The sequence below is a fragment of the Tenrec ecaudatus genome, chromosome 4, assembly GCF_050624435.1.
Source record: "Tenrec ecaudatus isolate mTenEca1 chromosome 4, mTenEca1.hap1, whole genome shotgun sequence".
Taxonomy (NCBI): Eukaryota; Metazoa; Chordata; class Mammalia; order Afrosoricida; family Tenrecidae; genus Tenrec; species Tenrec ecaudatus.
The window spans coordinates 170332969-170357991 of record NC_134533.1 but is presented as its reverse complement, the minus strand read 5'-3'; the positions used below and the strand labels follow the sequence as shown (position 1 = coordinate 170357991).

Sequence of the window (25023 nt, the reverse complement as noted above, 5' to 3'; positions counted from 1 at the left end):
TCGCCTCTCGGGATTTTCTCAGCTGTCATCTTTCTCAGCTGAACAGATCACCAGGTCTCCAGCCTGCACACTAGCTACTTGGTCGGTATCCATTCTGAGAGCTAAAGAATTCATATGAAATGACTGCGTGTGAGAATGAGAGGTGAAGTCTACAGGTGAATGAGACCATGGGGAATAGTCAGAGGAAAGAAATGGCATGTGTGGTAAAAGGAGGCCTTGCCTCTTGGTCCTGAAAAAAACCTAACAAACAAACAAACCCTAAACTCCCCCCGCAAAAAACAAACAAACCCTGAACTCATTGCCATTGAGTTGATGATGACTCACAGGATAGAACTGGATAGAACTGCCCTTGTGAATTTCTGGGACTGTAACGCTTTACGGGAGTACACAGCCTGGTCTTTCTCCCATGCACTGGCTGGTGGTTTTGAACTGCTGACCTTGCAATTAGCAGCCCAACGCATGCCCACTACACCACCAGTCCTCTACGCACTAGTAAAATCCTTTCACAAGTCCTTTCACATATTCGTGCACAGTGCCCTTGACCTGTCTGTCCTCTGGTTTGTGGCCAAGACTGTCCCCCACCCCCTCCCAGCCCCACTTCCCGATGTGACCGGTCTTTGTGGTCTTCAGGCATTATGAAAGCCTCCCTCCCAGAACCTTGCCCAGGTCCCCAACGTGCCCATCCTCAGCCAGAGAAATCACAGTCCCTGAACAGCGAGGCAAAGTCTGTAAGCTCGCATAGCTCTTACGGAAATTGGAAGGTAGGTGAAAGTGTCACTTGGAGTGTGGTGGTGGGACAGGAATTTTAGAATTCTCCCAAAGACCCTCTTGCTCCTCACTAGTGGTCTTTGTTTCATACACCAGTGTGGCTGCACCGTGGCTCCAAGCCAGAGGAGTAGGCAGCCCAGAGGCCATGGGGAGATGAGACTCCAGGAGAGGCCATGGTGTGGGAGCAAGGAAAACTGAGCATTCCAGCTTCAGGGAAGGTGGAGCCCAGGGCTTCAACCCCACCCACTGCCCACAGGCGAAGGGAGTTGACCGAAACGCTGGGTTCCACTGACCATAAGAAGAAAAAGGGAAAATGAATGAATAAATCCCTAAGGAGGCCGTCCTTGGTCATGCCCTCTAGAAACACATTCATTTTAAGCTCTCAGCCTGCAAGGTGGAGCATCAAGGTGTGGAGTCAGAAGATGCCTGCTTGGATTTGAGGGCCCTGCGTGCCGTGCCACCTGTGCCCCTGGGTCATCCTCTCTGTCTCACTGGTACCTGGGTGACTGGAGGGCGGGGGCACCCTGGAGGCCATGCTTATCCCCAGCCCCGAGGTCGTTCTGAGAAGTCACTGGAACATGGTAGGTGGAAGAACGTTCAGGAACCACCTCCTGATGTCAAATCCAGCTTCAGCGTTGCCAGTGATTGCCAAACGTGCCCTGGTTGCCTGCTCTAGATTTTGCTCCTGGCCTTTGCTCACATTCTCTCCTAGCTTCCGCCTTCCACTCATGGAGGACCAGGCCCTTCTCACAGATGTTTCCTCACTGGAGTGGGGCCCGAGAAGACCCTAGTGGATTAGGTCATTCTTTGGAACAACATGTGGAAACTCTGAAAAGTCCTGTGGACAATGGAGCATTTGAGAAGTCTTGGGAAAGACAGAGTGACAGACTAGAGTTTACTAAATAACTTGGGGGCTGTCCTGAATCAGAATCTGCTCAACAGCGACGGACAGCAGATAACCTTGACTCAAATGTATTTGAGCCAGCATCCGTGGACCTCCACCTTCTCATCTGCAAAACTGGAAACACCTGTGTCAATCACCTTGTGGGGCTGTCCTCACGGTTAGATGAGGTCATTCGTAGAAAGCCTCAACCCAGCCCCCATTCGTGAGAAGCCCTGATGACTCATCATCGATGCGCAGGCCCCGGGTGGTGCAAATACTTAAGTGATCTCAACCAGAGGCACCTTGGAAGAAAGGTCTGGAGATCTGCTTCTGACAGGTCACAGGCTTGGAGCCCCTGGGAGGCCACCAGGAGTCAGAACTGGCCCAAGAGCAGCTAGCACTGATTACCAGAAGGGTGTTTCTCTGAGGACTAATCTCTAAGAGCTGGAGCTCCTTTCACTGGTTACAATCAACATAGCACATTGTTACTGTTTAGCTTGTCTTCCCACCACCCAGCTGTCAGGATGTTGCACTGTACAGCTATACACACACACATACACCCGCACACCCACACACAGAGACACACATCTGTGACAGCAGAAGCCCTGCCCATGGTGTTTCAGTGGGCTCACCCAGGGGTATGGGCTTCAGTGACGCCTTCAGCTTAAGACAGTGATCTAATCCTCAGACTTAGCTAGTGAACACCCAATGGATAAAGACAATATTTTTTTCAGTATTGTCATGGATTGAATCGTGTCTCCCCACCCCCCAAAAAAAGACAACGGGTTTCCCTCGGGCTTCCCATTTATAAAATGGGGTCGTAGAAGCTTCAAGAATTAGCAGAGTCAATCCATCAAAGACCCGTGGCTGGCCCCAAGTAAGCCGACCAAGGTAGGCTTGCGGAGAGCGTTGTCTGCAGAGGGGAATGTTGTAGCTTGCTGCTTCCTGCCTCCTTGCTGGCCTGAGTCATCCCTTCCCAGGGCGAGGACTTGCTGTTGAAGGCCGCTTTGAGCAAGCTCTCTTGACCGAAGGCGGAAACAGGGCAGGCGTTTGCTGTGGCTTTCCACCAGTGATAAGTCCCACCACCTACGGGACCACACTCCCAGGGCTCTACACCAGAAGAAAGCACCCTGAGCAGATGTAATCCCCCCATTGCAGGACCTAGTGTGTCAATGCATTGACACGGCAGAGAAATAGCCATGGACCCCCTCAGTCATTAACGATAGCCATCTGAATGTGTCCCAGGGAGGCCCGTCAGTGGCGGGCCCAGCAGCTCCCAATTCCATGACATCAATGTGAAGGCTGTACACGCACTAGCTGGGCCTTCACTCGTGTTTTTAATAACTGGACAGAAATTATGAAACAGCTGGGAGTCAGCCATCAGACCGAAGCTCACTATCTGGGAGGAGGCCGGGCCCAGGCCTTGGCGCTCTGCGGCCACGTGCATGCAGAGAGCCACACACGGTGTCAAGAGGCGTGGGATCCACACAGACAGAGAGAACCTGAGGGACACAAAGGGCTTCTTCACTGCGTGTTACTGTGTCCCCTCCAGAGTGCGCATTGTAAACCCTCATGCTTATTGCCTGTGCCACATTTCTACGTGTGCAGTTAATTCAGTGACACTAATTATCCCAACCAGGTGCAACCATCCCCAGAAGCAGGGACTTGGTGCTTCCTAAACCCAGTTTTCCTGCTCTCCTCTCCTCTCCCACGGCCTGTGACCCCTGGAGCCACTGGTAAACTTCCATCCCCAGATCTCTGCCAATTCTTGGCCATTCGTCGCAGGGAGATTGGTCAGCCTCTGTCCTTTTGTGATGGACTTATTTCACTCAAGGTGCTACCACATTGGGGCGTGTTTTTTATTTTTCATGGACTGGTCCTCAGAATTTGATCTGAGGGTCTCGTATGGAAGCTTCAGAGTAATGTCCGGGAAAACATGGAGATTGCCCACCAACTCTGACACTTGCCGAGAAGCCTTTGGGCTGCAGTGGGTCCAGCTTTGGCCGCTAGCCGAACCTGCCAGGTGCTCCACAGAAGGCTATGGCAGTCTGCATTCATGAAGATTTACAGCCTCAGAAACCCTCAAAAATAAATAAAATCTCCGTTGCTATCAAGTGAATCCCAACTCATAGTGACTCTAGAGGACTGGGTAGGACTGCCCCAGTGGTTTCTGAGACTGTCACTCTTTAAGTGGTTTTGAACTGCTGACCTTGCAGTTAGCAGCCCATTGTGTAACCACTGTACCGCCAGGGCTCGTCTCAGAAACCCTGCGGGGCAGTAAAGAATGTCCTGCAGGAGGGTCAGGCTGAGTCAGATGATCAACTCAACAACATCACGTTGCACCAACCTGCGCAGTCCTGGATGCTCAGAATGCCTAGCAGGCCACTCCTGCTTCTCTGTGGGACACCCTGAAACCCAGGCAGCTGTTCTCCCTGGAGAAACTGAGGCTCTGTGAGAAGGGGCTTCTGAGTTGTCGGGTAGACCAGTGTCTGTAGATGAGCCTGGACCAGAATTCCTCGGGAAGCCTCCTGTGGCCACATGCATTTAGAACCAACTGCCTTCCTCTCTCCGTGTGCCGCAATGCCAGCCTGGCAGCCCACTCTCGGACAACACTGGTGGGAGGCTGCCCACTGATCAAAAGCTGACCCATGAACTCTGAGGAAGGCCTCAGCGGGCACTCGATTGCCAGGAAAGCTTTACAGGAGTAGGTAGAGGGTCTCTCATTAGCGTGGCCTGGGTGTAGAGAGAAATGAACGAGCCCTTGGTTGCCTGTTTGACTTCCTCAGTGTCTTCAGGGCGAATCTTTTTGTGAAAGGAAGGGAGGTTATACACCAAAGGTGGAGGAAAGGGAACATGATGTCGCTGGACACCTTTCGATTTGTTCAGGTGAGGTGCCCTTAACCAGCTTTCTGCAGATTCTGGCCAGAGCCAGACTCCATACAGAGCGTGACGGGGCAATCCACCGGATCACGGTGAACTTCAGCAGCAAGCGACGGGTCTGTCTGGCACTGGGTTTCCTCGCCTGTCAAATGGGCGAGGTAATGCCAATTAAGTGGGTTGTGTGCGAATGAAATACAAAGGGCTTCGACCAGGGCCTGGCACCACCGTAAGCATTCCATAAGTGCTGGCTTTGCTTATTAATGGTTATTCATCTAGCTTGTTATTGAGAGCCTTACTGTGTTGTGAATTCAGAGATGCCACACAACTTGCTCGTCACTCTATTGAGAATGAATAATTTTAAAGGCTTGGAAACCTAGTTTTAGGTCTGGTGAGGAACCAGACCTCGGCCCTGCAGCATTTGACTTTCGTCAGGGAGTTGGTGGAAGTGCTGATGGCGAAAGGATAGATAACTTCCATTGGGCCTGTGCCTGTGCTTCCCATGAGGTCTTCATCGGACAGACTCCACCACTGGAGTCTGTGAGCTGGGAGGTAGTCAGTCTACAGCTGGACGAGCCTGGCCTCTGACCAAGCTGGGTTCTCTGCGCCACCATGTTCTTGCTGTGTGTGACATGAAACAAGCCACCTAACTTCTCTGAGATTTAATGTGTTTATCTGTACATTGGGAATACCCATACTAAACCTTACAGTCACTTAGTGGGACTGTGTGACCTCACGCTTTGTAAATCACCTCACCTAGTCCAGCAAGTACCTGGTACTCAGAGAAGTTCTCAGTAGGGTCTGTAGACACACCTTGACTTTACCCTAACTTTTCAAGAGACCATGGACAAGGAGGGAAAGTGATGAGGCTTCCCACTCCCGTAATGAGTTTCAGTCTCAGAAATCCACAGGCGTAGTTCTGTCCTGGGTCTGCAGGGTCACTCTGAGTCGGCATCGACGCTATGACAGTGAGTGTGATTGACAAAGCCTTGGAGCTTTGAGACAGGTGCTAGAGGTAGGAAATAATAAATGACACGCGCCCTACTTTTGTCACAGGACTTTTGTAAGACTCTCATTAGAATTCGGCAAAGTATGTTTTCAGATAAAAATACCACGCGGGTTACAGCGATGTAGCTTTTACTAACGGATCCCGCATGCCGAGAGTGCTGAGCTCACTGTACTCATCTGCATTTGCCCCATACTTGGTAACACCCTTTAGATCAGAAGGATAACTGGACTAGGTTTCCCTTTAGGTCCCTGCCAGGTTCTGTGCTACCTCAGCGTCCTCCTACCACCTGTCCCACCAGGGGACACAGCTTGGTGAGAGCAAATTCACTCCCACTTCTAGAAAAACAACTTTGCCCACCTATAGAGGTGACCTGAACAAAGGTGGTTTAAACCGAGAACCAAACTACACACCTACAGCTTCTCATGTGGATTCTTCCAAGAGCAACTTGAATGTGCAAAATGGGAGGGGTGCTTTCCCGCGTGTGTGCTGGTTTATTCTTGATGTCATTCCTGGAAGAGGACATGAGCTGGTTTGCAAAAGAAAAAACATCATCCAAAAAGAAAGGAAAGAAAGTAGAAGACAAAATGTCGGACAAGAGACAAAAACAAGATGATTCTAGGGATCAGGTCAGCTCAGCAAACCCTTAAACAGCCTGGATCCCAAGCAGGGCACCAGAGGCAGGCTGCAGATCTGGCCCCGAGAGCCCTGGTGACTGAGCAGAGAGACAAACACTAGTGGTTCGAGATCCATGTTCTCTGTGTGACAAGAGAAAACCATTTCCTCGGGTGAGCTCTGTGCTAGTCCAGGTAGACTAGAGAAACAAACTCATAGACACTCATGTGTGTATAAAAAAGAGCTTTATAGACAAGAGCAATTGAATATTGAGAAAACATCCCAGCCCAGTCCAGATCAAGTTAATAAGTCCAATATTAACCCGTAAGTCTGACATCAATCAGTAAATTCCTCTTCAGACTCACACAACATACACAATGATGCCAAATGCAGGAAGATCACAGGCCACTGGGGGAAAAGTCTTGTGGATCCAGTGGCAGTGGAAGCATCTCAGCACTGGCAAGGATTGCCACATGGCTCCTTTAGCTCCAGGGCTCTAGCACAGTTCCACGAGTCTTCTCGATAGAAATGGCTTGTAGGGAGTGAGCATGTGTTCCACTTCCAATGAGCTATTTATCTCCTTAGTGCCTGCAAAGGTCATCAAGCTATGACCTGATTGACAGGCTAAAGTCCACCCCTTCACTCTTAAGTCTCGAGTTGACAACAGGTTCTGTAACTACCACAAGCTCTCTAAAGATGATCCAGAGCTGTGCACTCATCCAGCAGAAGTTGAGTGGTACTAGGAACAATGCCTGGGGCAATACCTTTGCCGTGAGCACAGTAGTTAGTGTTACTCCGCTGTTCCAGAGCATTGCGGAGCACAAGTGCATGGCCTCGAAGGAAAGCCTGGCTCATCAGAACTGTTTCTACAGCAGCCGGAGCCCCCGGTACAGATGCACAGCTCTGCTTAGTCCATGCAGTCTGTGAGGAACAGTTAAAGATGGACTCCAGAGCCCTTCCGATGGGAGTCATTTCAGACAACGGGGCCCTATATTTTCTGGCAAGAACCCCAAGAGCAGAAATCCTGCATAGACAACTGGGCATAGCGTGTATCATCTTCTTTTTTTTTTTCCTGGATTAACTTTTCGCCGTTACAATTAACCAGCTCACGTGCATGCATGTACAACCACGCAGCTCTTTCCAGGAGGTGTCAAAACCCCTGAGGAGGAACAGAACTTTCACACACACACCTACACACATACAAAACCAACTATAGCCAAAATGTCCATCGATGGATAAATGGATAGACAAAATGTGCTATACCCATGCATTGGGCTACTACTGAGCTATCGAAAGAACCTTGGTACGTGCTACACCATGGATGAGCCTTGAAAACATGCTGAGTGAAATAAGCCTATCGCAGAGGGACAAATGCTATTATCACCCCACCTCTGTGAAAGAGGCAAGCGTGTGGCAAGAACAGCTTCAGAGCGGTGACCAAAGGTGAGACCTTTGGTGGACCATTGCTTAGGGGGCATGGAATTTGTGTTAATGGTGGTGGGATCATTTGGAAACGTGGTGACAATGGTAGGGTCACATGATGAACATAGACATTGCTGCTCAATGTACATGTAAAAGTTGGCAAAGATATATATATATACCACAATTTAAAAACTTTCCCGAAACATTCATGTTTGTTAAACACATCAGCAGAAGACTAAAGAGGGGACAAAGGCCCCAGAAATATACCCCATAGAGGAAGACAATGATGAGGTTAGCCTGGAGAACATTTGGAAGAGGTATTATCAATCACCCACTAGTGAGGGGGAGAGTTAGGAATTGATCATGGGTCTCTGGCCGTCTACTTTTAAGCAGCAACCCTGATTGGCCACACCTCCAAGAAGCCCTGGATGGAAATGTGTGTGCAGGTACAGCGGGAGCACCTGCCGGGGGTGTGAGTTCTTGGTTTAAGCCTTGTTTTGACAGCAGGACCACTATTACCATTAGGGCATAATTTGAGTAAAATGTACAGTCTGTTTATGATCCCCTCCCCCACACTTCCAGCTGCTTGTATGCTCACTCCTTATTTTATTTCTTCCATTCTTTAAGATGGGAAATCACTAGTAAGCCAGTGCCAGATGTAGAAGCCAATATTGTCCTGGTGGTAGAGTGGGTTACTCCTTGGGCTGCTAACTGCCACGTCAGCGGTTCAAAACCGCCAGCCTCTCTGCTGGAGAAAGAGGAGGCTTTCTACTCCCCTAAGGAGCTAACGTTCTGGAAACCCACAGAGTCAGTTCTCCTCTGCTGTAGGGTTGCTATGAGCAGGAACGGACTGGTGGCAGGGCATCTGACTTGGGGGCAGGGACTACTTGAGGAGAGTGTGGGAGGACACAGGTGGGTGTCGATGGCCTGAGGCTCCACAAGGCTGGCTTCCCCTCTCTTCCCATCCAACTTGCAAAGGGTGACGGTGCTGGGGGCAGTGGAGACACACATTGGGGGAGGTACGCACAGGGGATACACAGTGGAGAATGAAAACTGCTGCGGGTCAGAGACCCTGCCCACCAATAACCTTCAAAGGACAGTTCAGAGGCGCTAAGACAAAGTCAAAGAACTGTGCCACACGGTGTCTGTTGCCATCGGTTTGAATCTGACGCCAGGTAACCCCGCGCATGCGTGTCAGAGGAGAAGTGGGCTCCAGGGGCTCAGGCTGCTCACCAGGTCTTTCTGCGGAGGCGTCTCTGGGTCGGCTTGAACTTCCAGCCTTCCCGTTGGCAGCCCCATGCTTAACCCTGTGCACCACCCAGGGGCTCCTCAGGTACAGTGTGACATAAGCTGTTTAGGATTGAGAGGAGGGAGACTGTGCCCACTGTCATATAAGAGGATGCTGGGTTGTCTTCTGCCCCGAGGGCCTTCCTTGGTTCATTGGCCCCCCCCCCCCCGCGCTTCTCCCTGCCCACCCAGTGCCAGGCCTCGAGGAAAGGGCAGGTGGCCTGGCTTGAAGCCCTGGTCCCGCGCTCAGCGGCCGCCTCAGCGCCTGGTCCAGGTGCCTCCCTGAGGCTCCAGTCTGGGGCCGCCTTTGACAGATTCAGGCCCGTCGGGTCACACAGCCCGTGCGCAGGAGGAGAGAGCAAACATTTTTCCGGGAAAGGCATTCCCATCGAGGCACGGCAGCTGGAAATTGGCGGGGTGCGCTCTGAAGGTTGGGGGAGCGATTTATTTTTCCAGCCTCACCATAGGAGCCGAAGCCCTGACAGATGCCTCCGTGCTCCGCGGCAGCTGATCCGAGTGAGATCATTATTATGAGTCACTTTTGACTGTCTTTCTCTGAAGCTACGGAGCACTTGGGAAGCCCTGCTCCTCCTGGTACCCCTCACACGGTGAAGCTGAGTGGCATGTAATTATACAACAGTGTGGAATCCTGGCTGAGGAATGTACAAATCGTCCACAGAAAAATCAGCTATATCTTCAAAAGACTTGTTTGGGGTTATTTTTTCAAGAAAGAGATTAATAGTTAGAGTTAAAAAAAAAAGAAAGAAAGAAAAGTTAGCTAAATACGGGCTATTTCCTGCCAGGAGCCTGATTTGTACACATAATTATTGTATTCCCTGGCTGGCACTGACTCACTTGGGGTGAGTGTTGGAAATATCTCTGTTTTGAGTCTGTCGTCCAAATTATTCACTCGGCTCCTATGCGGATGTTTTCTGCTCATAATTCCTGTATGATTATTCTGCAAAACAAATAAGCGCATGTGTAGACCTTAACGCATCCCGGGAACCCAGCACGCTCCTCTCTCCTATCCCCAAACTTGCTTTTCTTTGTCGATTGTACCATCTGCCAGCTCTCTTTGCTGGGAGCCCCGAGCTCCTCCCCCACCCGTCTGCAGTCACCAAGCTCTGCCCATTTGCCAAGGACTCATTCCTGCTTCCACGCGGATGTCTGCCGCGGCCCTGCTACTGGATGAGTGGAGGGAATGTTTTTGAGCCTTCTTTTCGGTTGCCTCTCCATCCTCAGCAGAGACTAGGAGCGAGCCCGAACTCGCGGGCTGCCTATCAAGGCCCGATATGCCATGTCTGTATCAGTGGAATGCCCGCTCACTGCACTTGAGTTTCTAGTCTTGCCCCTTCCCACGACTAGAGGAGACCTTTTGAAAACGCAACTCTGGTCGCGATATGGGGCTATAAGAAGTCCTTCCGTGGCTCCCCATTGCCTGCCCCCCGAGGCTGATGGAAGACATCAGGTTGGGAGATGACCCCACGAGCGGTGTGGGTCTGAACATCAGTGGTCTGACAAAGACCCCTTAGTGGTCCTGGAAACCCGGTTCCTGGGTTGTCTCCAGCAGCTAGCTGGTCCGGGAGGTACGGCCACACACCATGATCATCTGATTCCTACTGTTCCCTCAGCCACATACTGAAGTGTGGGTGAGAATATTCCAAGGGAATGGACGACCCCCTGGGGCTGTCCCCTCTGACCCTCCTATTTGAGGAATATGAGACCCCAAACTCTAACATCAAGGACACAAAAGGGGTGCTGGGGACATGCTGGATGGGAAAGCTCTTCATAATGCATGACTGTCCTGCCCATTGCCACTGGATTCGCATCCTGGGTCCCTCATGCCAAACGTCCGTCATGTCCCCCGTTTTTGAGATAACTAGAAAAACCTCTATCTAGAAAACCAGAAAAAAAACTGGGCCCACACAGCTCCCAATGTTGCAGGGAAAGGGGTCCCTCCCCTAATTGAGAACCGTTTACCTGTGTAATTGCTCAGCCTCCTTCTGACTCCAAGCCGGAGACACTCTCCTTTCCTGAGAGTGAAATGACGGCTGGGAAATTTATGATCTTCCTGTCACTTCGGCTGCCTCTTCATCTTCCATAATGATTGCATTCAGGCTACGTAGTCACACTGCCTGGTTTTTAAATCAAGCTCTACCGCTTGCTGGGCCTCTGACCTTGAACAATTATGTAATCACGCTGTGTTTCAGCTTTCTTGTATGAAGTCAGAATCTCAGTAATATTTATCCGGGAAGATTGTTGTGAAGAGTTAGTAAGTTAAAGCAGGGATGGTGTTGACCACACTATCCAGGGCCAGGTAACTGCTGAGTGGCGGTGAAATGGCCAGGATGGCAAAGGTGACGGTGGTGATAAGGGTGTTAATTGAGTGGGAACTAGAAGTCGACACTGCAAAGTGAATTTGTCAGAAAATGCCGAGGGCCATCCAGGTGCAAAAGAGTAGTCGGCTGGATGGGAGTCGGTAAACGCTATTGTGTCATCTGTGTTCACTTTGTCCATCTCAGGGGGTTTGCCTTACACTGCGTGTGTGTTAGTCCAGGTGGACCAGAGAAACAAATCCAGAGACACTCATATGTGCAAGAGAGAGCTTTAGATCAAAGAGCAATTGCATACTGAGAAAACATTCCACCCAGTCCAGATCAGGTCTCTAAGTCTGAGATTAGCCCATATGTCTGATACTAGTCCATAATTCCTCTTCAGACTCACACAGCACATGCAATGATGCCAAATGCAGGAAGATCTCAGGAGTCTTCAGAGATGCTGGTGGGTGGAAAGTCTTGCGGATTCAGTGCTGGTGGAAGCATCTCAGCTGAGGCTCCTCCAGCATCTGAGTGTGTCTCCTCGTCAGGAAGGTGAAGCAAAGAGAGAGAGAGAGAGAGAGAGAGAGAGAGAGAGAGAGAGAGAGAGAGAGAGAGAGAGAGAGAGAGAGTGTGTGTGTGTGTGTAGCCTGCCTCCAGAGAGCCGTTTATCTTGGTCACACTTCCAAATGAGATCATCAAGCTGTGACTTGATTGACAGGCTAAACTCCACCCCTTCACTCCCAATCCCCTCAAGTTGACACCAGATTATGTAAGTGCCACAGTGTGCAAGGAAATGAATGGCAGTAACACGGTGATTATGCTTTAAAAACCCACATAATGCCTTGAACCACTTGATGAGATTTCATAAGGTACCTATTACACATTAGAGCTTGCTGCCCCAGCTTGAAGACTCCCATCAGCTAATTGGAAGAATGACAGAAATGCTTAACAGAAACGTGTGGGTCCATGTCTAAACCTGGAAAGTCTCTGTACACAGCCAACAGTGGGGTGTTCTCCATCACCACCCTCCTGCCAATGGGTGCCCATAGAGGGGAGTGGAAGAGACGCAGAACGTTCACAATCTCTCTCCTAGAGTCCATGTCTTCGTTCTGCAGTTCTCCGGACTGGTTTCCCCCCAACCCCACGTCCACGTCCACAGCCTATCTCCCTCATGCTTGCCCTCTCGTCTCCCTCATGTTGTCCCATAGCAACAAAGGCGAGAGAAGGAGTTGCGGAAGCAGCAGGAGAGGGAGCAGCGCCGGCACTATGAGGAGCAGATGCGCCGGGAGGAGGAGCGGAGGCGTGCCGAGCACGAGCAGGTACAGCAGGTACACCAGGACCTCAGCGGTGGCTCGGATGGACTGTCGCCAGGTGTAGCCGGGTGGAGGGTCGCTTTCTCCGAGCACTGCTCGGTTTCAGTGGGTTTGTAGTCTTCTGCAAACCACTGTCCTCAACTCTTCAAGCAGTCAAAAGCACGACCTTGGCGAGCAAGGCCCACTCACTGCGCTCGCTCCCTGCCCAGGCCAGAGTCCCATGACATGCCTTGATCTTGTGTTTCTCCTGCCCCTGAGGTTCTGCTTTGAAGGCAGTACCGAACACGAAAACTCGCCGAGTCCTACCTTTTCATTGCTTCAGAAGGCCTTTGCTCCTCGTGCAATCTCTGGTCTCCATGACTTGAGTCATTGATGTAGACCCCTCTCTTGGCTCCCTGTTAGAATCAGCTGCTAAGAGCAGAGAGGAAGTCTGCAGGAGGGCTGCGTCACAAAGCCGGCCCGTGATGGCACTCAACAATTGTTTTAGCCCTGCTGGCTGCACAGGAGCCTCGGCGATTTATGGCATTGTTAATTCCAGGCAGCCCAGAAAGAGCGAGACCTGGAATGAAAAGCTATCAAGTCCATCGGCTTATGAAAATCTAGTGGAAGCAGTGAAACTCTGAGCAGCTGTGTGGGCAGAGGGCTGTGCTTTTGACTACATTGAGATGCTTTTGCTGCAGTGAGGAGGTGGCTGGGTATCTACTTCTCTCCTTCCTTCTACACCTTCCTTGGCAGCTCTTGTCCCCTTTGAAATTACCGGTTCTTTTTCTCTCCTCTTTCTCTTTCTCTTTGCGTCCCTCTCAACTCGCTACTGCCACCTCTCCAGGAGTACATCAGGCGGCAGTTAGAGGAAGAGCAGAGGCAGTTAGAAATCTTGCAGCAGCAGCTACTGCATGAACAAGCTCTACTTCTGGTAATGGGAAAGCCAAGCGCCAGCTCACCTGCTCTGTGTTCATGCTGTTCCTGTCTGTCTGTCTGTCGGTCAGTCGGTCTGTCTGTCAGCGGGCCCCCCTTTCCAAAGAGGGCAACCATCCTCTACCTCCCGAATCCCACAGGAACAGAATACATTCCCTGACCTAATTTACCAAATCGCAGTGTATTTCCTAGACTCGTTAATGCATTCTTTATTAACTCCATCCATTTCGGAAGCATGAACACGAATCCAGCCCTATTATAAGCCCAGGCTGTTCGCAAGGCCCACTGTGTTTATGGCAGAGGGATTTGCAAGGCCATTTACAACATGCTGGAATACAATCACAGCAAAATTCCCCTCTTCCATAAAAACCCACTCTGCTTGACAGTCATATTTCACTTGCAGACTATTAGTTTTCCCCTTGCGATGGGAACATTTTGTATCTCTTGCTCATGCAGCTTCCCCTGGAAGTGCTTTCTTGTTATGATTGCCCTGCTCTACAAATGGACTCCTTGGTGTATGTGTAAATGTATTTTAAATTAGGCTTTTCTTCAGCGGCCTTCTGATGATTTTTTTTAAGCCTATGCATAGACTGTGAATGGCTTTTGTGGGCCCAAGTCTTATAAAACAAAAGGTGACTTAGGCAATATCTTCCAACATTTATTTAGGTTTATAACTCATTATACACGTTTTGGTGGTTTAATGACTAAGCCAGGTACCAGAGGGCTCCTTATTGGGCTCTAGTCCTGACCCTCCAAGTACCCTTATGATTGCCTTTTTCTCAGGGACTAGGCCCTGTAAGGGCGGCACTCAGCAGGGATTTAAATGAAAGCAATAATGTTTTCACTGAATACCCACATCCTTGTGCTGATACCCCATCTGAAGTGCTAGCTTACATCCAAGGCTGACACCTGGCACCATCCTGTAGTTCCGTTAAGGACCAGGGGTTGGCGAGTCGTGGGAAATTCCCATGATCTTTTCATCCATTGTTTCCCCACCCACTTTGGGATGTGCCTCCCATTAAGGACTTTTGTTGTATATCATCCCTTTCACCTCCATGACACACTTCCCTGCTTCTGGTCAGTGGTTTCTGTATGGTGATTTGGCCTTGCCTTTCCACCTCTTTCCAAATCGGCTCAGGAATATAAGCGCAAGCAATTGGAAGAACAGAGGCAGGCCGAAAGACTACAGAGACAGCTCAAGCAAGAAAGGGACTACTTGGTTTCCCTTCAGCATCAACGACAAGAACAGAGGCCGATGGAGAAGAAGCCACTGTATCACTACAAAGAAGGCATGAGTCCTAGTGAGAAGCCAGCTTGGGCCAAGGAGGTAAGAAAGTAAGGACTGCCGAGCCAAGCCGGGCAGGCCTCTGGCCTTGAGTGTCCCCCATAGACACAGTCAGGTAAACTAGTGCTGCTACATCGGAGGACAATTGATTATAGGACACAGGCTTTACTTTCGAAGAAACCTAACTGTTGTCTATAATACTTGCTGTCGAGAAAGATCATGTACCTTCTGCCGTCTGTGGTTCTTGGGAATACAGTAGATTTTTGAAGGCAGCCACCAGAAATAGCATCATCACTTACTTTGTGGGAGACCCACTAAATGTGTGGCATGATGATTTAGGTGGGGGTCATTCTATGGAAAAATACGATGGAGAGCTCTGGAATTCTAGGTAGCGTGAGGACCGGCCCATACAGGGGGGCCTGTTTCTCATTGATGGTGTCATTGCAACAAACTGATACAGGGTGGACCTCAGGCTTGGTGGTTCTGGGGATCACTTCTGATCAGAGGCCCTTAGTATTTCCTTCGCAAATTCTTCCCAAGTAACAATGCTTCGTTTGCTCAGCTTCCCAAAGAAAGAAGGGTTTGGGCTGCCCAACTGGAACTTGGCTCTGTAGTTAGAGTGTTTGGATAGGGGGGCCGGGGGTAGCGGGGTGGTGAAGGCAAACAGGTAAAGCAAAGGAGCAAAGTAAAAAACGCTAACCAAGAGCAGTAACCTCCCCCACCCCCACCCCCACCCCCACTAGGCCATCCTACTGTCAACCAGGCAGTTAGCATTCTGTTTCCCACGTCTGTCAGCACTCCTGGGGCCTTTGTTTATGGTGATTTGCTTTCTTTTCATAAGCTCAACCAGTCACTTTGGGTTTATGGTTTGACATCCTTAGGTATTCATTAAAACTTATCTAGGCTACAGCATTACCAGAACCAAATTGGTATCACCGGGTCCAATTAAAGCAAAAACATTTTCATCTCTTTTACTTTTCTGTTCATTCTCACGTATATGGGAAATGCTTGAAATGATATCCTAAAGAGATAGAATTTGTAAACTTTTTGTGTCTTGTGTAAGTCATGTATAATGGCAATGTCGTATTTTTACCAAAAGTAATTTTTAAAACTTTTCTTGAAAACTTAAAAGAGCAAAGTTGATCTGTAGAGAAACACTTTTGTATCAAAGGGGAGAGAATTTTTAGTCACTTTTCCCTATCGTGTAAATGATCCATAGTTGCCTAGTCTAACTGCTGCCTCTTTCTCTCAGATCAATAACTCGATTCTGTGATCCTACTCCCAGGTACTGCACCGACCCCTTAATAATCCACCTGTTCTTCCAGCTAAGCAGAATCACTATGCTGCTAAACAGCAGCTCCCATGCTTCCTGGCTGGCAGAGAGGCGCCACCACCATCCACCATTAACCTCCTTTCTAAGCCAGACCCGAAGCACGTGACCTTGGCAGGTGTCCAGAAAGCTAAAAAAGGTGTCTTTGCTAAGCCAAGCCCAGTAGTACCTGCAGGGATTAGTGATTCCCGATCAAGACTCCCATTGGCGCATCACCCACAGAATAGCAATGGAGCAACCTATCCTGTCAGGCTCGACTCTGAAGAACAACTGAAGCCCCAAGAAGCCTCAAGGACCTTCGCGAGATCTTCAAAGAAGAGACTGTGCTCCCAAGGATGTAGCTCAGTGCCAGGGTTAGGATCTAAGGTCATGTGTGTGTCCTCTCCAAACATCTCCAAGGTGGCCAGCCCCCAGTTGACCATAACTGGAATTAGGAAGGACCTGAGAGACTCACGTGGATGCTGGGGCAGGAGGGGCATGAATTCACACACCTTCGCAAGCGCCTCACCCTCTCTACGAAGCACTGCATCCCTGAGTGACCTCTCCTTGATGCCTGACCACCTGGCCTTCGGGGTTCCCAGTCCCAAGCATGAGCTTAGGAGAGGGAGACCACCAGACCCCACTGGAGATGACCATCCTTCCCTGCAAAGCATCCACGAATTCCTTCTTTCGCCGCCGCCATTCCCCCGTGCACGACTATACCAGAAGAGGGAGAAAAGCTTGGGGCAGTTTCAAATCCCTTCCTTCAGCCTCTACCCAGCACACTCTGACTTGAATTTGCCCTCTTTGACGTCCATGTTTTCTAGTTGCTATTTGTCCTCGTCACTCAACTTCCTAGCCTATCCCCTTGGTCCAGAACTAGCTCGCAGTCCCCGCCCTTTCCGAAGCAGCAGCGTTCCTGGAGGCAAGACTTTGCAGACGGCATCAAGGCAACTCGCTAGACCTGCTCTTCCCCGTAGACTTCCTGGCCAAGCTCCTAGCTGTAAGGCACACAGAGCACTCGGGCGTGCGGACCACATGGCGGTGTCTTCAAGCACTCCTGATGTGAGGTTCCCCGGCCGCCATCAGTTGGGGCCACCTCTGGTGGGTGACATCGTCCCAGATACCCTAGCAGCTGCTGCTCTTCCTCTGGGCTTCATGCACTTCTAGGCATGCGCGGGAATACTCTATGGGATTTCACATTTAGTCCTATCCTCCTGGGTGTGGTTAACATCATCTCTCTTGCAACTAACCACCAGTCTGTCCATGAAGCAGTTCCCAAGCGTTAGAGTGGGTGTCCATATTTTGGAAGAAAGATGAGACATTAAGATGATAAAATGAGGCACAGTGCTAAATTAGGGGTCGGACAACTGCTGTACAAACAAGAGCAAAGGAGTGTCTGCCTTGGTTTCCGAGTCACCATTTTGGAAGCTCCGGCTGCTTATCGAGGCTGGTAAAGACGGGACTGGAAATGAGTGTGAAGACCTTTATCTTCTTGATATGGTCATGTTGCTCATGGGCAATATGTAACCTTTCTTCTGAAGCCTTACTTATAGGCCTCTGTTCTTATACAGGGAAGGTCGATGGGGCTCAAAGTAGCCAAACAGTAACATGTGTCTAAGACTTTGGCTGTGATCAGAATTTGAGACTTTTATCAGCATCTTCGTTATCAACTGGTGAAATAGTTCAACTCTCTTTTTGGAGATAGAATGAAAAAAAAAAGAGAGAGAGAATGATTTGTTTTTTCAAATGTATCCTCTGCCAGGATATACGTTTCAAACTGGCCTCGCCAGGGATGTGTGGGTAGCTCTACCCACGCCACTCTCTCCTGTGATGTAGGGTTTGGACTGGGGTTGGTTTTTTTGGGGGTTTTTTTTGCCATTGACAACACCGCCCAGCCACCAGTCACCCAACCCGGCCTCTTCTGAAATCTCCTTCATCATTGGTCTTCTCACCCAGCTCTGGACCTATTTGTCACCCACATGAGTAATTTTCCATCCTCTTACTGCTCCCCCTTAGTTCAGATCAACAATAATTCATCAGCAGTGTAATGTTGTTCTAATGCTTCATGCTCTGTACTTTTGTTTCTTCACTTTGTAAAACAGAAGCAATCATTGCATTTCTCATTACCTTGCCTATTAATTTGTCGGAGGCAGTAAAAACAAATGAAAACACTCAGTCATTTTCAAATCTTAATGAGCTCGTCTCTCCCTCCTTTGACTGGGAATTCTATCTGTCTTGAATGTCGCATTGGCTTGGCTTCTCAGATTTCAGCCAGAAAGAAAGCATGATTACCTCTGTGTTAGAGGAGGAGAGGGATCCTCTCCCCTTGCGCGTTCTGTCTGGACTCATTTGCTGGGCTGGTAACTCCCGGTCTAAACCCACCTGCCCCTTCTGGATCAGGGTGGGCGTCACATTTGTTCGCTAAAAGCACCCAACAGGGTCCTAGATTCACGTTCGCGGTTGAGATGCCCTTGTTTTCCTTCTCATCCTGAAAATTCCGTGTGATTGTCTGGATCTAGCAGCAGCAACAACGAGCCCCTTCCATACTGGACACACACGCAGTCACTTGGCTTGCATCAGCTGCCGCAGTGAAAGCTGCATGAGTTTGGCCAGAGATTGTGCTCGGTTCCTTGGGCCTCAGCTGTGTTTGACAAGTGGTAACCAAGATGTCTCTATTTTTCCACAAACCCATTGGGCCTTGAAGTTCCTATTTAAAAAAATTTCCAACCATTTTTCGATCCTACTCTATATTCCTCTTTATAGGATTTACTTTACATGTGAAGTTCCCAGAGTCCCATCGCAGAGGGTTTGCATCTCTAATCCCATCTTTCCTTCAAACTCACTCATGGCCATGGAGTCTAGTTCAACTCAGAGTGGCCCTAGAGGACAGAGCCGAGCTATGCCTGTGACTTTTCCAGATTGTAAAGCTTCATGGCGCTAGAAAGCCTCATCTTTCTCTTGAGGAGTAGCTGGCAGTCCGTATTTCCTTAGCATCTGCCTATTTCTCTTAAGATAGCAGGTAAGAGAGAACCAGGACGGAGCAGTCCAAATAATGTTTGAGTTCAAGTTCTTATGCTGTCTAGCTGTCTAACGGGGGCGGGTCTCCTCAGCTGCTTCGTCTGCACTCATGGGAGTGGGAGAATGACGGGCAGTGATGTGTGTGACTGTGCTGTGGTCGCTGCCGGCACTGTACGAATGCAGAGGGAATATGGGCAGTCCCCGACTGACAGTGGGTTCCAGTCAGGCCCAGCTGCACTTAGGACAAGTGTCGTTTCATTGTGCAGACCATCATTAGTACCACGTGCTACACGCAGTGCTGCAGCATGAACTTTGCTGATGTCGCTCTCAGATAAAGGACTTTTTAAAGATGCCAGTCATCAAAGGTGATAGTCATGAAAATCAAACAAAGAGATTCAACTTTCCTCAGAACCAACTGAGGGTAGGGTTGTTGGAAGGGAATCCCTTCGTAAGTCGGGGACGCCCTGTCTACTTTTCAGCACATTTGGCCTTGGGTTTCGAGCCCGTCATGGTCCACGCGGCGTGAGAGCTGTGTCTCTATTGACTGCGGTTTGGATTTCACATGGCCAGATCACAGCCACCTCCTGTCATCTGCGTCCACCTCTTCCCAGTGGCAGATCTGCCTGTTCACTCCCCATCTTACGAAGGGTTTACTTCGTTGTTTTGAAGCGATCGACGCCATTCGCGGAGGGATCTATACTTTTCCCTGGCATCCTTGCCCAGGCCCTGCATCTTGAGGCAAGATTGACTTTTGAACATGCCAGATGAATGACAGCATTCCTGACCCTTAGGATGCCACAAAGAAGGGGCATGTCCCCCATCTTGCTCAGCAGCAGTCTGCCCGAGTGGTGTTGCCAAAGGGCTCTCTGACTAAGTTATTCATGTGACCAGTGAACACAGGGTCACAGTATCCAGTGAACACTTAAGCTATTTGTTGACGTCCCCCTGTATAATTTGTAGTTCACACTATAACTGTAAACATTCCTCACTGCCTGAATATGTCTGGTTCTTGATTTTCAAATAACAAGTGACCCGAATTTGAATAGTCAAGCACGTATCTGAGAAAGTCCCTGGATCTCATATTCCTGAGCTCAGACAGTGGTGGCTTGGGTAGCAGATGTCCAGTTCATGAGGGGCAGTTGTGCAGGTTATTTATCTGCGAGCAGTCTTCCCGGGACAGAGAAATGGCTAATATCTGACCCATTCTGGTGGCTGAGAAAGACTTCCTTTCTTTCCAAAGAGTCTGGCATTTGGAAAAGTGACACCGTGCATGCCTTGGCCTCAGTTTACCTATTGCTGACTCTGGGAGATTCCTCGTACTCTGTGGTCTTCTCTCTCCCTCGGCTACCTTTCTTCCTTTGCTCAATGCAATAGTTAGATAATTATTGCTGGTGCGATACTTTGCGTGCATACACACACACACACACAAGTACACATGTTCTGGTTTATATTCCTGGCTTTCTGCAGCTCATCTTATTTGGTCTGGAATAAGCTTCCGGGGTGCAGAATTTTGGAACCAAAGTCACCTGTGTAAACAATGAGATGTCTGTCCCCTGCACAGCCACGGGGGGGGGGGGGGCTGTACAGCCATGGGGGATGGGGGTGGGGGTGGAGCTGCTCAAACTGTTCTCTGTTGTGCGGCAGAATGTTAAGGATAATTTGCCTATTTAAGAAACAGACTTATTCTGTCCCTGAGTCTGAGTTTGCCTTTAGAAAGACTCAAAATGGGTCAAAGAGAGCAGAACACAATGTTCTTTGAAAGTTTTATTTCAAATGAGGTGGGTAGTGAGAAGTAAATGAGTACCCACTAGCCAGCCATGAATTGGGGACACCAACTGGGGGCTCGCAAAGCTCAGACGCTGCGTCAGCAGCAGAGCCCCCAGCGGCGGGGTCCCTACGTGCAGGCAGCCTGCACTGCCCTGGGAGAGTTGGAAAGTCACCAGTCCAAGTGGCCCTGACCAGAACAGAGGACAGGACAGGATGGGCCAGGAAGAATCGTCCTCTGGCCTCTCGCCGTTGTGGAAGGTCTCCCATCACGCTGTAGCTGTGGTCATCCCGTTTATGGAAATCTCCCTTTCTGTGACTGTGCGCGGTGTCGGCCTGGTCCAGGGCTCAGTCTGACCTGTCACAGGGCCAGCACTGCCCATCAGTCAGGAGTGTGGGGCAGAGAGGGCCTGGGGAATAGAAGGGAACTGACAGGAGATGAAAGGGCCGGCGAGGAGAAAGGCCTGGAGAGGGCGGGGAGAAGAGACCGAGGGGCAGAAAGGGGAGCGAGGCAGCAGAGGGCGCTGGAAAAGGCAAGGGCGAGGAGGCGCGGTGTGTTTCCAAAGCAGGAGAGACAACTGGAGAGACGGAGCTCTAGAGCGACAAAGAGAAAGTGATACAGGAAGCGAGGTCTAAGACAGACCGCGCCCCCTGCCTGTCAGGGGGGCCAGGGGGAGAAAGGGGGGGCTAGTGCATCGAGCAAGCCGCCTCCTCAGCTGCTCTTCCCCTCCCTATCCCGTGGGTCAGGGAGCACACCCACCCCAAGCCATCTTGGACGCTCGTTCCTAAGCAAGGCCAATACCTACCATAGCCTCCTCTGCTTCTGTCTGGTGCAGACGGTCTCCCTCACTGACCCCACTGGCTTTGGAGCCAATCCGCAAGGCAATATCCCAGTCCATGCTGACCCTGAATTCTCAGCTGTCTGACATGACTAACGGCAACGGCTAAGAGGCAGGTGACAGTGTGCGCATTATCCTATTGGGTTGTTACTGTTCGTGTTTGCCCTGGCAGGAAAGTTTGTTGTTCAAATTGTAGGTGTGGAGCAGAAAAGAAGACTTTTTGTTTGTTTGTTTCTTAAAAGGAATTGATCATAAGGGGACACAAATGGCTGTGCAGGGGACGATAGGCAGTCCTTGCTGGGACACGAATCAACTTCTCTTCACTGGGGTGCTCTCTTCGTTGCTCCTAGGTCGAAGAACGTTCGAGGCTCAACCGGCAGAGTTCACCTGCCATGCCTCACAAGGTTGCCAACAGGATATCTGACCCCAACCTGCCTCCAAGGTCAGAGTCCTTCAGCATTAGTGGGGTTCAGCCTGCGCGGACACCTCCTATGCTCAGACCCGTGGACCCTCAGGTACGTTCTCCCCTTCATCTGTCAGGCATTGCCATTGGATGGAGAGTAAAATCTATTAAAAAGCCAGGAAGTCACAACATGCATTTAGAATGAGGCCAATCCCATGCCAGCCCTTAAAATAACATGCGCAATTGACCCGTGGGCAGCACAGGGCTGGAGTGCGTGAGCCCACCCACCGATACACGGGGTTTTGTCTTCCCGTTGCGATTGCAAGGATTACAAGTGTTGGGGGCACCGTTCACAAGGCTGTGTGGTGCCAGTCATCATCTCCCCTCACCCTTCCGTCTCTCTAACTGGAGAGACGCACTGCTCGGGCAGAGATGAGTAACACCGCCCTGCGTGGGAAGTGGGTGCTCACTCCACGTGCGCTCCCCGTGACAGCACCGGGAGAAACAAACCCACATCTAGTGGACCCAGGCAGCTCAAACCCAAGTTAGTCTAGGGTCAGCCGCTATATGCAGATGTGTGACTGGGGGGGAGGTTCCTACCCGCCACGTGGTTTTTGAAAGACCCCACTGTATTCGCAAGGAGGCCTGCTCGTGCGGTGGTTAAGCACTCCCTTGCTAACGGGAGGGTGCTGTGTGAACCAAGGGGTAGAAAGAATATGACACCATCTTTGCCGCAGGGCCAGCCATCTGTTGGCCTCTCTGGAGCCCCAAAGGAGTTTTTACAAAGTGGAAACAAGCAACTTTTAGTTTAACGACTAAAACTAAAAGTCACATGTACCAAGTGATGGTGGGAGGAGCCCTAGTGGTGCAGTGGGTGAAGCCTTAGGTTACTAACTACAGGGTCAGCAGTTTGAAACCATCAGCCCCTCTCAGAAGAAAAATGAGGCTTTCTACTCCCATAATGAGTGACAGTGTGGGCACTCACGGGGGACCATTCCACCCTGTCCTTTAGGATCTCTGTGCACATTAGAGCATGAGAGCCGCTGTGTGTTTGTTTGTTTTGTTTTCAATTGGAGTAGAAAATATTACAAGAAGCTTCTGGAAGTGCTACACGACTTCTAAAATGAAATACAAAGCCAAATCAAGTGTGGAATTCCATGTGAAAGGAGGGTCGCATGACTGCCTTTAAATGTCTTCCAGAGCTCCACCGTGTTTTTAGACTTCCACAAAACATGTTGAGGCACCTCCAAAAATGTAATGCTGGTTCAGTCAGAGTTCACAAGAGGGACGATGACAGCAAGTGTCCGTGGGCTTTCCCATTTGCATGTGATCAATGAATCCATGCTCTGAGGTCCAAGCCTTCACAGCATCAGTGGACTTGGCATCTCTTCCCCTTTGTTGTTTTAATTTGTTTGTAAATCTTTCATGCCTGACCTTCAATAGGACACATTTTTAGGAGGACATCTCTCTCTCTTTTTTTTTCTCCAAGTGTTGAAGGAGACCCTCATTCTAACTTTTACATTTTATATTTGCATAACTATTTGAATATGAGACAGAAATATAGATGATCTTATTTCTAGATGTTTCTGTACATGTCTTTCCAAGACCCAAATTTTGCACACATTTCATTGAAATAATCTTGCTAGATTTTAATAACTTGTATGATGAACAATTTCTGTTCACCATAGGAGATACAGAAGATGCACAATCATAAGGCAGAAATGATCCTGACTTCAAATAGATTATTGAAAACAGCTTTTAATCATTTGATATATATTCTTCCAGCCTTTTGTTGGTCTACCTTTCATGGTTTAAGTGCCACTGCACAAACATGAGGAGCTCCAGTGGCATGGGGGTTACCTGTTGGGCTGCTCAGCCCAAGGTCAGCAGTTCAAGCCCATCAGCCACAGGGACATTCTTTAAACATCCAGGCCATGTCTTTAAATCACCTCACTGACTTTAGAGAGTAATTAAAAAAATAAAAAACTCATTGACGTGAGGTCTATTCCGATCATAGCAACCCCAGAGGACAGGGTAGCACTGCCCCTGTGGGTCTCTGAGACTGTAACTCTCCATGGCAGTAGAAAGCCTCATCTTTCTCCTGAGGGGTAGCTGGTGGTTTCGAACTGTTGACCTTGCGGTTAGGGACCCAGCATGGAGCCCACAATGGCACCAGCGCTCCGAGAGAGTATTCCAGCACTGCAAAAAGATAAATTAGGGAAGGAGCGAGACCCTAGGCAAAAGAAAAGGTAGATACCCCATTGTAACTCAATTAGGATCCTCATCTTCCCACTGTTTCCCTTATAAGGAGAGTTTGTGTTTTAGGTCTTTTTAATGTGCATTGACTCAATACTAACATTTAACATAGCTAATGATATTTATGGGTTACTATTCCGTTCAAGTTAATATTCCACTGGGCTGTAGATACGGTAGGATTTTTCCCTGAACTATAATTAATAACATCCCAACCCTGATATTTCAGACCAGAGGAGGATCTGCCAGTTCCTTTCTATTTGGCAGATACTAAATGAACCTTTGTTAAATTAGCAATTCAATTTAGAAACCTTGCTGGCTGGTTGTCTAGTTAAGATTTATGGAACACCTCCCACATGCTAGCTTGCCGTCAAACGCAGAGATGAATAAGGCACCGGGCAGACACAGGGCATTACTTACCTTATCTAGCTCTCGAATGCGTGGGTAAGAGGAAAGTAACAGTGGACTTGCTGAGTTCAAAATGTAATGCAGGGCTCGTTTTATAGAGCGGCGGCACTCTGTAAAGTCAAGGGCAGGGGTTTACAGGACGGTGTCTGTCCTCTTGAACGAGATGTCCCCGTGAAAGGCACCGCTGGCCATGAAATGCTTACTAAATGTAGCTGTTGTTCTCATCATACATAGCTCACCAATTTCTTAACCCCAAACTATAACTCACGGCCGTCAAGTCAACTCAGACTCAGGGGACCCCGTAGGAGAGGCTGGAACTGCCCCTGTGGGTGTCCAA

The 25023-nt window shown here is 49.6% G+C and overlaps 1 protein-coding gene across 1 annotated transcript in view; it reads left to right on the top strand.

The window, feature by feature from the left end:
- TNIK (TRAF2 and NCK interacting kinase) overlaps window positions 1–25023 on the top strand; it is a 443318-nt gene that overhangs the window by 354339 nt on the left and 63956 nt on the right. The window contains exons 13-15 of the mRNA XM_075547026.1: window positions 12385–12495; window positions 14543–14731; window positions 21973–22137. Coding sequence (XP_075403141.1) covers window positions 12385–12495; window positions 14543–14731; window positions 21973–22137 — 465 coding nt within the window. The remainder of the gene's footprint in view (window positions 1–12384; window positions 12496–14542; window positions 14732–21972; window positions 22138–25023) is intronic.